Source organism: Pezoporus occidentalis, unplaced genomic scaffold, assembly GCF_034315485.1.
Source record: "Pezoporus occidentalis ecotype Australia unplaced genomic scaffold, CSIRO_AGI_Poc_V1 ctg171, whole genome shotgun sequence".
Lineage (NCBI taxonomy): Eukaryota > Metazoa > Chordata > Aves > Psittaciformes > Psittacidae > Pezoporus > Pezoporus occidentalis.
This window is the reverse complement of record NW_026913543.1, coordinates 469,019-484,611: the sequence shown is the minus strand read 5'-3', so window position 1 is coordinate 484,611 and position 15,593 is coordinate 469,019. Positions and strand designations below refer to the sequence as shown.

Sequence of the window (15,593 nt, the reverse complement as noted above, 5' to 3'; positions counted from 1 at the left end):
AGTCAAATACAAATCATATGCAGTATCGGGGGAAAAAGAACACGAGATGCCCTCAGCCTGGCCGCTGTCAGCCCTCTGTACAACTGCTGTTTAGCAGCTACAGTTGACGAATATCAGCATAACTATTCCTGTGTGCCCACACAATTCTGAACCACAGTCCAATTTAGTTTAGGGGGAAAAAAGCAGTATTTTGCTAAAATTACCATAGTATAGGCTGCTCATTTGTATTACCATAGCAACAAAGGACCTTACTTGAAATGAGACCCCGAGCAGTGCACAATGATCATAACAAGAGACAGCCCCTGTCCCACTGAGCTTAGAGATGACTGTCACCATCCTGCCTCCAGGTGCAGGAGTTCGGCTGCAGGGAACTCCCTCCAAGACCAGTGCCTAAGCAGGTAACATCAGAGGCCAAAAGTATCACAACCCCTGCACCCACTGCGGGACATAGCCCACAGGATGGGAGTGGGTTGCACTTAGAGTCCATGTCAGAACTTAAACTGCTGGTGTCTCCTCAACCTTGGCACCAAGATTTAATTCACCACTTTTAAACATGGAGTAAATCCCAAACCGAGTGACTTCCACCCAGATGTCAAACACATTTCATTTAAAAGTAGAGATATGGAATGTTGTCCAAATCTCTGACAACCAATACTGGTGTGTTAATCGTCTCCGTGCTTCGCAAGGGTGCCACAGGAGCATGGCATAGGTTTATCTCTCCTGGAGTCACAGCTCTGCAGTGGGGGGAGGGATAAGTTCTGATTTACGCTTTAAAGGACCCTTTTAACGCCGCTTCTCGAAGCGAAAAATAGATCATTAAAACTACCACGGAACAGGCAAAGCACCAGAACTTTTCCTGACGACGGCAGCAGCCCGGGATGCCACCTGTGGACATCACCCACTGCTTCCAGCCACCCCGGAGAGTTGCCCTGGAGGAAGGACACCGGGGCAGAGCACACGGGCGGCCCCCCCGCTCCGCAGCACGCCGGGTGCGGGCCGAGGCTCGCCGGGGCGGACACGGCACAACCCCGGCCCGCGGCTCCCGCGGAGGGCAGCGCCGGGAGCTCCTCCTCCGCCATCCCCGCAGCAGGTCAGCACGGGCCCGCGGGGACTCCGCGCCACCCGCCGCTGCCTGCCCCCGCCGCCGGGCGGACCATGCGGAGGGTCGGGCTCCCCCCGCCCCATCCCCCGGGGCCGCCCCCGCCGCCGCACGGCGCAGCGGCAGCGCAGCGCGGAACGCACGGACCGGCACCGACCCCCCCGGCGCGGGGCTCCCGCCGGCCGCGCCCGCTGCCCGGCGCCGCGGGCAACTCGCAGGCAAGTTTCCAGGGAACTTTCCTTTCCTTCCAGGAGCGCCTCGGGGCCGGTGCGGGGGGCAGCGGCAGGCGCGGGGCTGCGGCGGGAGGCAGAGCCCGCCCGGGGCGGGGAGAGGAACGGGGGAGGGGGTCCCCGGGATCCCGCCCTACCCGCCTGGAGGGGTGTGCGGGGCGGGGAGGAGGCGGGGGGGGTCGTGCGAGTCCGGGCACGGGTGGTAGCAACAGGTTTTCTTCCGCAGCAGGGATGGACGAGAGGGACTGTCCCCCCGCGCCGCCATCCCCTCCCCAGCCCCGGCTGCCCGTGCTGCCGGCAGCGGGAGGCGCTCGGCCGGTGGCGGGACCGCTCGGCTGATTCCCGGCGTTCTGCTGTCCTGTCGCGAAGGAGGCTGACGGCGGTCAAGGCTGCTCCATCGGGCTCGGTTTGTGATGCTCGGTCTTCCCCTTCCCGGCTCTCCCTCTGCCCGAGTCCTGGGTCTGCACAGTGCAGCGTGGAGGCTTGTGTTTCTGATTTCTTCTCTGCCTGATCTGAAGGTCCTTTATAGCTTTAATTTTAAAATGATTGGGATGTCTTTTACATTGATCTAATTACTGACTTCTGTTCGTTGGCCACTGGCACATCAAGTTAACTGTTCTTGATAGGCAGTGTATTTCTGGTGGATTTTTTTTCATGGGAAAAGACTTGGGGGGGGGGGGGGGAAGGACCGACACGCATACAATAACTCTCCCATGACTACGTATCTTCATTTCAGTGGCAAAATATGTATCTATATAAATCAATGACAAATCCTTTACTGTTTTTCAAAAGATGTTTAAGAGATTGTTTTGAATATGACTTATTAAAATCTGTTGACATCAGTATACTTCACAGCAGGATAATAACTACAGTTGTTAGTTCTGATGCATTTCAGAACATCTTCCTGGGGATGTAAGTTATCTGCAAAGTTCTATCACTTCTGATTGTTATCGGTAGAATTAGGCTTAGCTTTATAAGACCAAACATTGAGTAATGTTTGTCATAATTTAGTTTGTAGGTTGTCGTAAGATGCCAAAAAGCAGAACACTGTCCAGCTCAGGGAGAGCAATGTATAGATATGAGCATCTCTTTTCAGACGATCTGTTTTCAGGATGATTTTGTTTGATATTATATATTAACCTTTACAAGTTTTACTTTGATTTGTCTGGAAGCTCACTTTGCAAGCAGAGCTGAAGTTTGAGATCTGTTCTTACTACGTGAAGAGCTGCATGCCTGTAGCTTCAAGTATTTCAGGAGGGTATCCTGACAGTGTTGATACTGTATGGAAATAATCTGTCAGAAGATAGCTGAATTTAACACTGCTTGAGAAAACTGCTTATTTTATCTAAGGGAAGAATAGGGGAAGGATCATTAAACTGTAGAGCAGTCTCTGACAGAATTCTTTCCCAAAAATCACTGTTTTCATAGTCAGCCTGCACTGAAATCTGAAAGTTGTTTGGGTTTTTTTAAACTTAATTTACAAATGGTAAAAAGCCTCAGAGACAAGTCCCAGGCACTGGGATTGATAGAAGCGTCTAGGGGGGAGTTCTGCATCTTCCTTGCACGCTTGTTATCATCCAGGCGCAACTTTGTCTTGTCTGCATCACAGAGCAGTATCAGGACTCTTTGCAGGAGCTCTGATTACATCAGAGATGCACTGCAGAATTCAAAATACTGCAGAGGACACTGGGAGGGGAAATGATTCTTGCAGTGGAATTTTAATCTTACTCATGATTTCTGTCTCTTTCCTGCAGAAGGGCGTCTTTAATAATTCTTTCCCCATTGTCTGGCACCCTCCCTACATTTCGGCCGAGAGTAAGGGCAGTAGAGATTCAAAGACGTTGTATCTCGCTTCACATGCACACCACACCGCTTAACGTCACCAAGAGCCTGTGCTATGGGCCAGTTATTCTGTATTACTGTAGTTTCTAGAAGCCAGAACAACGATCAGGATTGTATACTGTAGTAAGAGACAGTTCTTGCCCCAGTAAGCTTACAAACAAAATAGGAATGATGCTCAGAGAGAAGCAATTCGCCCAAGATGAAAACACATTATCAGCAGGGTAGTTGGAATGATGAACTGGGCTTCTCTAACTCCCAGGCATCCAAAGGGCAGAATGCTATCTCAGCCAAGGAGGGATTTTACCACTGGGCCTTACTGAAGCAGAGCAGTTTTATCTGATGATTTTACTGCTACAGCGTATCCTTAGAGTTCATCTTGTTTAATATTGAGGAAAATTGCTGCTATACAATAATGTGTTTTTCTGACCTTATATGCTGTATGTTGTGTTTAATTCTTAATGCATTTCTTACAGCCATCTCCAATGCCATCAGTCTGCCATGTATGACTAAAACAGTTTGCTCGGTTTTTAAGCTCAATAGCAAGAAAGACCCTTCCATTAATTAGATCTCTCCCATCTTAAAGCAGTGTCGTAGAAGCTCCTTCCAGAGGAAAACAAGAAACATACAGAGAAGTGTATGGCTTTGTTTTCCTCGTTCTTCCATTCCTTTGAGTCAGGCCATCTTTTCTGTTGTCCTTTATTGCCTCCTATTCTTCCCCCTTAGATGTGATGCTATGTGTATCTGAGGCAAAGAACACGTAAATAACACATGTGTGGCATCAAATACTATAGCTGCCTACGTGGGATGTGTGGGCTTGCCAGTTCTCATTATGGAGAAAGAAGGAGCCACCTTTTATAACTGCAGTCATTCAGTGTGTTACGTAGGGGATTCATTTGTCCAACTTATTGTCTTGCACAGGTTGAAAAGCTGGAAATGAAGAGAGAAATTCTTGTTGCTTTGCTCTTATTTCACAGGTGATGCCTCAGGGTTACAGCGTGTGTCTGACACACGCCGAACATTTACATTCCCCTCTCCCCATTTCTTCCCATTGTGTCAACAATGGATGCAGTGGGAGATCAGACCAGTGACAGAGATGAACTGCCTCCTCATTTTTCCTGGCTGAGTTTCAGAAGATTAGTTGTTGCTAACCAACATCATCTGGTATTACAGAAGGGAAAACAGTTAACAGCTCCCATTTATCCATAGTCTTACATCAGTCATAATCTTTATTCTCTTTGGGCCAGCCCTGCATTAAGCATAGGTTAGGCAGAGGGGAAACCACAGCAGTTGCTCTGAGAAAAGGAGCCCTACACAAATATATATCAGGTAGTCCTGTTTACCCATACCAAAACTATAGCTTGAACTCCCAGTGGCATTACTTCTACTTGGGAATGCTTTAACAGAAGATCAGCTCTGAGGTCATTAGGAGTGCTTCATGTGACAGGACTGTATGTCAGTGTAATTTCAATTTCAACTGTTCCGTATTTCCTCTGCTCTAGCTAGTACTATCTGCTCCAGTTATCACTCTCCTCAGATCCCTTCATTTCTCTGAGTCCTGCAGCTTTTCCAGTGGGCAATGGCAGAGTGCCATCATCTGTCATGAAGCTCTGCTGATAATCCCAGCACTGGCTAGAATTTCCTAAAGTGTGACTTTAAAATACAATTATGTTATGTGTTAATGTGCCTTCCAAAAAAAAAAAAAGGAAGGACTTTCCGGTGAGCAGGCCTTTGCTCAGGCTCTCTCAGGGCAAGAGACAAACCAGAATTGATTGGAAGTGTATTTAGGTGCAGGCTGTCATTGTTTGCATTCACCATTACTTCCAGAGGAGCTTCAGAACTGCCCCTCCCCTGCCGCAGGGATTTCCAGAGTCATAATTCTGGAGCAAAGACAGAGCAACTCACCAATACAAGCAAGTAGACAATGACAAGGCACTGAAAGGTGAACGCAGTTAAGATTTTGGCATGGAGAACAGGTTCCTTGCTAACTAGCTGTCCTCAAGTCACTAGTGATAGTAATGAAGAGATCCCACTTTGTGACAGAAGCAAGATGACAAAGGTTACCTCTTTGCTTACCTCAGGCCAGAAAATAGTACCACAGCTCTTGGAAGATCTGAATCATGCCTTGTCCATTCTTGCATATTGTTGTAGGTTTTCTTCATCCACATGCCCTAAAGGTAAGTAAATTAACAATTTCTTTTTTGTACTAAAGAGGATTACAGGTGAGGAATCAGGAAATACCACTCCATCCAAAGCTCACCCAGGGCCACATATTTGTAGCAGTACGTAAAGACCTGCTTTTTTCAGTGTATTCCATCTGGGAAGTTCAGGAGCAGAACTGAGATTGTACTTTATTGAAAGCAGACTTGTAAGTCCCATTGCATCAAGGAAAGCCTGTTGCTATTAAACTGAAGTGAAGCTATCTTTTGAATACTTTGCTGTTGTGTATTCATGGTTTTTTTTTCTATAATAGGTATGTAACACTATTGATGTCATTTATAAACCCCAGCTTCTGCAAACGACAGTTCTGTGTGTAAGGAGGTCACCCTAGCAGGGGCACATATCCCCAGGGTGCATATCAAAGGGGAGGTAAGTACAGCCAGGAAAAGGACAAAACTATGTATTGCTACTGAAGCCAGGCGAGTGTAGTATTTATTACTGGCCTGTGAACTCAAGGCTAGACAGTCAGAATACTTGTGCATAATTAATGTATATTTAATGTACAGTCTACTTAAAGAAATATTCTTACCAAATGAAAGTCAGCAGCTCCACGTATTAAGCTGGAGATGACTGCACAGGTGGAAGAGCGAGCAGCAGCACTGTGTGTGAGCAGACTTTCTGTCTGACTTTTAAAACACAGTGAGCTAGGCAGGCAAAAAGTTTAACATTTCCAGGACCTGCTTTTTATACCCATTTGAACCCTGTGGTCACTTCTGAGTGGTTACACTTAGTGTTGTGTGAGCAGAATTTGAATGTGATTTTCAAATTCATGGTGAGAATTTTCTGGTTCCCTATAATCCGAGGTGAAGGCACTCACCCTGGCTCTCAGCCACAGTTTAATCCATTGTAAGGATTATTATATATATGCCCTGCATCACTTACAACCAAAACAATATTCCAATGGCTATGTAGAAATCATGTATTCCTTTGCAATCTTTTGTAAATGAGGCCATAAAAAAGGAGTTGCCATGTCATTAAAAGTGTATAAACTGTACACACACATTTTATGTGATTATCAATGTAAGGGGGGTCTTTTTCCAAAAATTGTTTCCATATGGCCTTTTAGAAGTAAATCTTATACTAACTGTTTTTTTGAAGTGTGTATTTACTGAATTACAATATAATCGACTTCTGCTTGTTTCTATATACTTCATGGTATTAAAATACTTAAGATTTTATGTGTAATACTTAAATAAAAAGATACAATTTCCTTTTCTACAAAACAAAATTGAATTCTATGTTCTTATGTGATATTGTCATAATTTTTATACTTCCATTCTGAACCAGGAATATCCTGCCACATGCTGAGATTATTCCTGGTTTCCTTCTATATCCACTGGGAACTTAGACCTCTGTATCTGAGACAGGAGAAGCCACCCAGTGTGACACATATGCTGAGCAGAGCTCCTGAACGAGTCAACAGCCCTTGACAGAGTCAGTTCTACCCAGCTGGACAAATCCAGCCTCACCACAAAGGTCTTCTAACCATACTCAGCCACTGCTATTTTGTTTCCAATTGTTTTTATCAACTATCAATGTTTTTGAGCTCTAATCACTGCATTTGTTTCAAACTTGAAATCAACCTTTTATTCACTTACCCCATATATCTGGTCTTTTTTGTTCCAGAAGACACTTGCAGAAGTAGCCAAGTGATGTGAAGTTATCTTCCAAGATGACTGTTCTACCTGGAGAAAATTCCGACTATGACTATAGTGCCCTGAGCTGCACCTCAGATACTTCCTTCCACCACACATTCTTTCCAGAAACAGAAACACTTAAGGGAGTCTTTTACCAAAGAGCCAAGCTAATTCACCCTCAAGAGGATCTCCTGAAAGGCTTTCACCCTGATGATCGGAAGCATCATATTATTATAAACGTAGGGGGCATTAAGTATTTGCTCCCTTGGACCACGCTTGATGAATTCCCATTGACACGTCTGGGACAACTGAAGTTCTGTACTAATTTTGATGACATTCTAAACATCTGTGATGATTACGATGTGACATGTAATGAATTCTTTTTCGACCGCAACCCAGGGGCATTCAGGACAATCCTGACCTTTTTGCGGGTCGGAAAACTTCGTCTCTTGCGTGAGATGTGTGCACTGTCTTTCCAAGAGGAGCTGCTCTACTGGGGAATTGAGGAAGACAACTTGGACTGGTGTTGTAAGAGGAGATACCTGCAAAAAATGGAGGAGCTTACAGAAATAAATGAACGGGAGGATGACCTCATAGAAAATGAAACAGGTGAAACAGTAGAGGAGACAAGAATTGGCTTGTGCATGAAAAAGCTGCAAGACATGGTGGAAAGACCCCAGTCTGGCCTCCCTGGAAAGGTGTTTGCTTGTTTGTCTGTTTTATTTGTAACTATCACAGCAGTGAACTTATCCATCAGCACCATGCCTGACCTGAGGGAGGAGGAGGAAAAGGTAAGTTAGCTTTTCAGGATGGAAAATGGTATGTGCTGGAAAGAGCAGAACAAGTACAAGGTCTGATGGTTCTGACTTCCATGCGGATTTTGCAGCTGTCTTTTGGGGGGGGGGATAACACAAAGAATATTTGAAATCTGACGTGACTCTTTTCAATTCAATTACTCGTAAGAGAATTAATCGTACCAAGTTTTATGTCCAAAGAACATTTTGTTAGTGTGCACTCTTCTGTACAACTGCATTATTACCTTGTTTAGCTTTGTGTTTGCTGTTTAGAAAGCCTGAAGTTACTGAGCAATATCGTCTGTGGAATATATAGTTCCTTTCTAAGGTTTGCATTTAACTTGTTCTATTTTGTTAGTGTGTTTCCCCATAGCAACAGCTTCAATTCTTTTAATATTTTGGGTTTAAAAAAAAAAACAACACAGAAACCTCTCTTCCTGTCACTGCACCAAGTAAAATAGTTATTATCCAGTGCCGATTACAAACTCCTCCTCTTTCCTGCAGGGTGAGTGTTCCCAGATGTGCTACAATATTTTCATTGTGGAGTCTGTGTGTGTGGCATGGTTTTCCCTGGAGTTCCTGCTAAGATTCATCCAGGCAAAGAGCAAGTTTGCATTTCTGCGGAGACCATTAACCCTGATCGACATAATAGCCATTCTGCCATACTACATCACTTTGCTAGTAGACACCACGTCAGTGGGCTATAAAAAGCCCAGCTCTGGGAGCATCTACCTGGACAAAGTAGGTCTGGTCCTCCGTATTCTCCGTGCCTTGAGGATTCTGTACGTCATGCGGCTGGCCAGGCACTCCCTGGGGCTGCAGACACTGGGGCTGACAGCTCGCAGGTGTACCCGTGAATTCGGGCTCTTGCTGCTCTTCCTCTGTGTGGCCATTGCACTGTTTGCACCACTCCTCTATGTCATTGAGAATGAGATGGCGAACTCGCAGGAGTTTACCAGCATCCCCGCGTGCTACTGGTGGGCTGTCATCACCATGACCACGGTAGGCTATGGAGATATGGTTCCCAGAAGCATTCCTGGCCAAGTGGTGGCCCTCAGCAGCATACTGAGTGGCATCCTCCTCATGGCATTTCCAGTCACCTCCATCTTCCACACGTTTTCACGCTCCTACATTGAGCTAAAGCAAGAACAGGAAAGAATAATGTACAGGAGAGCACAGTTCTTATTAAAAACAAAGTCTCAGATAAGTAATGCATCACAAGGGAGTGATATTTTATTCCCCAGTGTCTCTTCTGAGACCAGGGACAATGAATGAAATTTAGGTTACTGTTTCTCCTGACGTCAAGTGATGTTTTGTTGTATCAGATTCCATCTTTTAATTTGCTTCGGAAGCATTTTGCAAAGGTAACCCTCATATTAAAATAAGAAAAAGAGTTATTAATCAGGAACTGAGAAGTCTATTATTATGCTGTTTCTAGTCCCCCCTCCAGTATAATATATAGGATCTTTCACTGAGATCATACAGTGGGATTTTAGGAATTAAAAGTCTCTGACAAAAATAGAACACCATATAATAATGCACTTGTCAGGCTGTTTTCCCATTTGTAATACATATTTTTCCAACCGAATCACGATGTATATAATCATTAAACAGGCTGCCATTTCTCTTGTTCTTCTTGTATATAAATAATGTAAATACAACAAAATTGATGGTGAAAAATCTCTCCCAGTAAAACGCCTTAGAGCATAATGGAAATATCCATAGATGTTTAATCCCATTGTGCTCTTAAAAAAAACATCAAGTGAGATTTGTAATTCACAACAGCAACTGTGTGTTTCTCTGCAAGTCAGCCCTAAACATACCAGAAGAATCGAGCTGTTTGTGTCATAATCTTGCTCAAGATGTAAATACTTATAGCTCACCAGCGACAAAATTTAACTGAAGCTACAGTGCTGACCTATGTCATTGAATGCAGTAATCCCAGGAACAAAGTCTTTGAGTTTTATAGCATTTAATATTATTACTAAGAGGTGACTAGCTGCAGATCAAATGAAATATGCATGATGAGATGCCAGTCATTCCCTACCATCTGTTTCCATGTTTTTACTTTACCTCAGATATGAAACAGAATTAAAAGAGGCCTGTTTCCAGGGGACACCCTACCATTACTTGGCAAATCGAAGCTTCGGCTACCCATTCACATTCAGCATTTGGTTCTTTAGAAGGAGCAGAAAATATATGGTCGTGGGAAGTTGCCAATGGTGAAGAAAAGAAAATATCATTTGAGTCATGGAGTGGGGGGTACTGACAGCTTTATACTTTACTGTCCTCAATCAGGAGGGACTTAAGACTTACTTAATCATACGTTTGCCATCATGACACACATCATAGGATTGGAGAAAATTTTAAATAGGATATGAAATAGCAGTTAAGGTCCCAAAACACACCCATGTATATTCTTCATCCATGTGTGTGTCTTGGTCTAGGTCCTGCTGAAGTCAGTGGGAGCACAATGGGTCAGTGAAACACTGAGGTTTGGCACAGGTTTCTGTGGAGATTAATGACAGAACTCCCATTTATTTTAGAGGGAATGAGACCAGTTTGCACAACAGTTCAGGAGGAAAACTCCAGAGATTAAAAAAACCCCAACAACCTATTTGTTTGATTTCATGTGTGCTTAGAGGTAAAGAAAAGCTAATCTCAAGGGTTTCACCTTCCCTCCTCCCCTCCTTTTTAGTACTTATTAACAGTTATGAGCCAAGGAAATTCAGAAGTTCCCATCACATTCACCAATGCTTCTCTAGATTCATTTCCAGAAATACTATTACTTGTTGGCATTTCTGGAGCAGGTTGCTCGAAATGCCAGAATACACAATGGGTTTGTGATTTGAATGAAGGCCAAGGACACAAACATTGTCCTTTCAATAAGGTAGAGTTAGTTCCTCAACCGTTGCTGTTTGGCCAAGCCCATGCTACATTGGTTTTCTTTTCAACTGTCTTTAAAATACCATTTGAAGGTGTTCTGATATACGTGCTCTTGAAGAATAATTCCAGAACATTAAAAAAGGCACTTTACAAGTAATGAGGGCTCTAGCATTCTTCAGCCTGCAGTAGGTAAATATGCGCATGGAGCATTTCTGCAGAAGTCTAAACTCTTGGCAGTTAATTATGTGGCAGAACTACAAATGTAACCAGCTTTTCACTCTTGTTCTTCTAATTAGAGTTGGACAAAAAACAGAGACATCGTGACAAAAAAGGGACACATTTTCCATCCAAAATGCACTTAATTTCAAAACTTCGATCATCTGTAGCATTGGCTTCAACACAAGTGCTATACATCCTTCTACCTTTGTGTCAGCAGTCGTTATAAAAAGAACTGGTAATTAGATTAGTCCTGTGAGCAACAGTTGCTTATCTAAGAATGTGTTTGACAGGCTGAGCCATAAATAAGAAGCTGTAAATGAATACAAGGAGAAATCAAGAATTACCAAATAAAACCTAAGCTTATTTCCATGTTATGCTAGCTAATAAATCCAGAAGGTCCATCCATTCTCTCAGTGTCTTTCCATTAAGTTAATGCTCATTTATTTCATGTATGACTTTATTTTTTTATCCCAAATTATCGCTTGATTCTAAAGTCCTTGTCTGGCAACAAAAAAATATCACCCTGCAGTTGGGTTGAAGTTGGTTGAGCAAACCTGTGAAAGCATCTTGCCTGTTCTGCCTAAGCCAGGAACAAGTTAACTGCCCAGGAGGCACCCCTATGTGGTTTTGTACTTGGCAGCACACTGACTGTAAGCATATCAACATGTTTTACTGTGAATCACTGTAACAAAGTTGCTTGTATTTTACAGGAGGCAATACATACTGTAGTCCTTATGCTAAATAAACCCAGCTACAAGTCTTAAGAGCACATTAGTATGAAACCCACATGCTGTGTTCCAGCTCTTACTGTGAAGGCTGGGGGCCTAAAGTGATTATGCCTCTTTACAGTGTATTACCCGACTTTTTAGTCAAATTCAGTTAAATTATGAGTTGATTCAAAAGCTGCCTGCTTCCAGTGGCACAGCTGATAGCTACCAAGTCAGCTATCACTCCATTTTGCATTTAGCAGCATGTGCAGTCAACAAGAAAGTCCCAATAAAAAAACACTTTGTGCTTTTATGAAGAAAAAGGTTTGAATTGCCACTGATAGTGGTGCACATCTGCAACAGAGGGGCTTGCATTGCTCTTTCTATTACCCTCTGTACAGTGCAGTACTATGTACAGTATGAAATGAAACAGCGGCAGCTGTATTAACTTTGATTAATAAAGTGTTAGTCTCCTTGCATTTCCGTGTGCTTCTTATGGTACAGAAAGACTGTCACACGTGCGTAGGTATGCTTGACAACCTGGGGTCAGTCTGAGAAGTGAGCAGCAGCTAAGGCAGAGTTTGGGCAATGAGCATTGCTACCTGAAGCAGGCTGGCTGTGATGGAAAGTATATACTAGGAAAGAAAACCATCTCAGTATAGAAAAATATAGGTAGCAATTCAGCAGCTTGTATAAGGAAACCTCTTTCTTGCATGTTGTCCCAAGAGTCACAGTCACGGTTACTTGGGATATAACTTTAAAATATTTTAACCATTCAATATTTTAACCATTTAACCAAAGAATCATCAGATTTAGAAAAAAACAGGAAGGATCCACTGAGATTGAGAAAGAGAAAAATCCCTGATAAAACCAGCATTTCCAGGGGAAGTGGTAGATTAAATTACTTGCTCCAGAATCTTTCCCTCCTCTGTCATCCTGCCTCAAAAAAAATAACAAAAGCAACAAAAATCACTTGGTGAGTGGAACACTAATAAATGAAGACAGAGCCACAAGGCTTCTTTAACTATACATCAAGGAACATAATTTGCAAGGTGAGTTGGAATAATTTGTATTACACTAACATTCATTACAGGTCAAGGTCTTAGGGAAATTTCTCTTTAGGGAATACATAGGACTTGTCTACATTTGTCCCTTTATATTTTTTCCACTGTAACTCAGTACTCCAGATTTCCATAGTCAGAGGCTTTAGTAGTGTCATTCAATAGTCCAAGGCCTTACCAATGCCCAATTAAACAATAAAAAAGATCATGCAGAACCGAAGCATGGATTTACACATCATGAGATGCACATCTGGGAAGGAAAGCTGGCATGCTCTATTCATTCATGACTTGTGTGGGTAGAGTTTAACCGGGGATTCAGGCTGATGCAAAAGCAAAGACTTTTGCTGTGGAAGGTTCTCATTCCTACTGCTATAGCTCTCCTCTGCAACTGAAGTTTCATAGGAATCTCTCTAAACAAAAGCTTTCCACTCAAACAGTCCTTTAGGCTACAGACTGAGAGTAAAAGTTCATTTTAGGCACTTACGGAAGTGCCTGAAGCAGCAGCCTCGTCAAAAGATCTGAATCAGCACTGGGGATATGTAGTCCTCTCTGGGGTTTATTTTTTAACTAAGGGAGCCTGGAATGAGCTAGATCCCTAACTCAGGTGTCACATTTAAAGGCCAGTGTTAGATGAATTGGAATGTTATTCTTCAATTGCACAGAAGCACTAGTATCTACCAGCCTTAATGTTATTTGTCCTTTGCACATCTCATTCAAAGTAAGTAGGGACCAAGGAATATAAGGCAGCACAAAGAATCCAGATCCAGAGAAGCCAGCTTGTTCTTGGTCCAGGTCAGTCTGAAACAATAGAACAGCAGCAAATACAAAGTTCTTGGCAGTTCATGCCTGACCGTGAAATAGTCCTGTTCCATACAATTATTGATCTTTTTGCTTAGATAACAAGACTAGGAAGTTAAAACAAGAGGAAAGGAACAGATACTTTTCCTAACAAAGCTATGGCATTTCATATCCCTCTTTTGGGTTTGCAACAGGCTGAAATCTGGAGCAGATAATCCTAAACCTACAGAGATTTCATTGCCTCTGTATAATCAGAAATTAAACAACAAAGTGACAAATGTGAGTTCAAAGACTGTGACACCAATCTCTGCTCTCATGTCGGTCACTGACATTAACCCCTAACCTGACGAGTTGACTCTGACCCAGGTATCGGAGTTTCACCATTTTCACATTCATTACTCACCATTTTCATTTCTACCAGTAGTTGCCACAATAGTACATGGCCCAGTTTCTTCTGTGTTAATAGTTAATTTTATGCAAGATTTGACAGTCAATTTAGTATCTATCCAAAAGGTGACAGGAATGCCAAAAACAGACAAAAAATAAGGAAAAGAAAGCACCCAAGTACAATGCGTTCTGGGATGGTGGAACTGTGGTACCCCATAGGCACAAAGAGTGCAACCACCAGAAATCAGACAGAGCTGAAGGCATGGAACTAGAATCCGTGACAGTGGATGAACATCACCCCTGTCAACAAAAATACACTTCAAATAATCTATTGCTTAAACTGAAAATGCTTAACTCTAGATTTACGCATTCACCCATTTACCACTTCCTCTGTGGCATTTTAACGTTCCCATTTCAGCATTACTAACGCTCTCAGTGTTCTCAACATAGCAGTGATCGTATAAAAAACAGGAAAGTGAAGACCTTTTTCGATCCAAAACTTGTACTTCACTGAATCAATTCAGCTCTGTGCATGTTCTGTCTTGTCCTGTAACATTATAGAGTGTAAGTCCTTAGGACAGGATTCCTTGTTTTGTAGCTGTCAGTCACTATGTAAAATCATACACCATAAATAAAGGTAAATTTCTACACCACAAATAGAGTCAAGGAGATTTTTGCCTGTGCTGCCAAACTGAAAATGTTCTGAGTTTGGCCTATTGATTATTAAGAATAAAACTAGATCTTCCTCCCTTTTTGCTCAGTGTTTTTCTTTGTCATTTTCCAGCATCTCATGTCTTCAAAATACTCCCTAGAAATCACTACAGCTATTAAGACTGCTATTAGCCCTGCCAAAAGTGTGGTGAAGAAACTGCAGGACCATAATTATCAGGGGATGTTTCGGCCCCATCCAACAGGGTTTCTCCTTTCCCTTCGCCCATGGCAACTAATTTAGAAGCAAATGTCACTTGAACAGAAATAAAGTTCTGCCATAACTGAGGCACAGGAGGCCCATCAGGGTAATTAGAGCACATTTGCTATACTTTATAAATATTAATTCGTTATCCCTGTAGCCCTTCTGACATGAGTTGAACAGTCTTGAGCAGCACTGAAGTCAGCTAGGGCACATAAACACATGTAACGCTGTCAAGCTGCAGTTTAAGCTTCTCCTTCATTAGGTACCCTTTTTAATGATTGCAGTTTTGTAGCCATTCTTAATTATGGTGGTAATTTTATTCCTACATTCATTGTGGGTGCAGAAAACAGGGCTGCAAACTGTAATAATTACCTGGCTCAAGTGAATGACCTGGAACATAAGTACCTCCCAGCCATCACCTAGAGATTAGAACATTTAAAAACCCAAGGCCATTCATTTCCAAAACCGGACAGTTAATTTTACAGGTCTCAGTCATGCAAGTAAAGTGGTCAGCAAGTATAATAACCTTTAGCATTCTGTAAAAGATAACAATCTAATTTAAATGGTGCCTATCACAGGAACAAAGTTGTGTGGACTAGCCTAGATTTCTACAGTTAATTTCATAGAGACATAAGGTTTTAACAAAGTTGCTGAATGAGACATGAAAGTAATGCTCTTGCTTTCATCAGTGGTGCACCTCATGTCACAAAGAAGCCGAGTGATATCATTCATAACTTTCACAGTGGTAGTTCACAGGTCAACCGAGGAAAAGACGACACATTTCACTCAAAAGCACTTTTGGG

General features: G+C 42.8%; 1 protein-coding gene across 7 annotated transcripts; it reads left to right on the top strand.

Moving 5' to 3' along the window:
• The first annotated feature begins 1,468 nt into the window (after nt 1-1,468).
• KCNG1 (potassium voltage-gated channel modifier subfamily G member 1) lies at nt 1,469-14,629 on the top strand. 7 transcript variants are annotated; one of them, XM_062613941.1, is made up of 5 exons: nt 1,469-1,847; nt 5,250-5,345; nt 5,642-5,757; nt 7,015-7,816; nt 8,324-14,629. In XM_062613941.1, exons 4-5 carry the CDS (start codon nt 7,061-7,063, stop codon nt 9,092-9,094), a joined length of 1,527 nt encoding a protein of 508 aa, XP_062469925.1. In that variant the 5' UTR covers nt 1,469-1,847; nt 5,250-5,345; nt 5,642-5,757; nt 7,015-7,060; the 3' UTR covers nt 9,095-14,629. The 7 variants fall into 7 exon arrangements, with proteins under 7 accessions (XP_062469925.1, XP_062469926.1, XP_062469924.1 ...); XM_062613942.1 differs by lacking the exon at nt 5,250-5,345 and having other exon boundaries at nt 1,469-1,735; XM_062613940.1 differs by lacking the exon at nt 5,250-5,345.
• Nucleotides 14,630-15,593: the final 964 nt, after the last annotated feature.

Bases quoted from the DNA above. Each gene is read 5' to 3' on its own strand.
- KCNG1 (XM_062613942.1), top strand. From the start codon at position 7,061: ATGACTGTTCTACCTGGAGAAAATTCCGACTATGACTATAGTGCCCTG. The intron at 7,817-8,323 runs GTAAGTTAGCTT...TCTTTCCTGCAG, and splicing joins TGAGGGAGGAGGAGGAAAAG to GGTGAGTGTTCCCAGATGTG.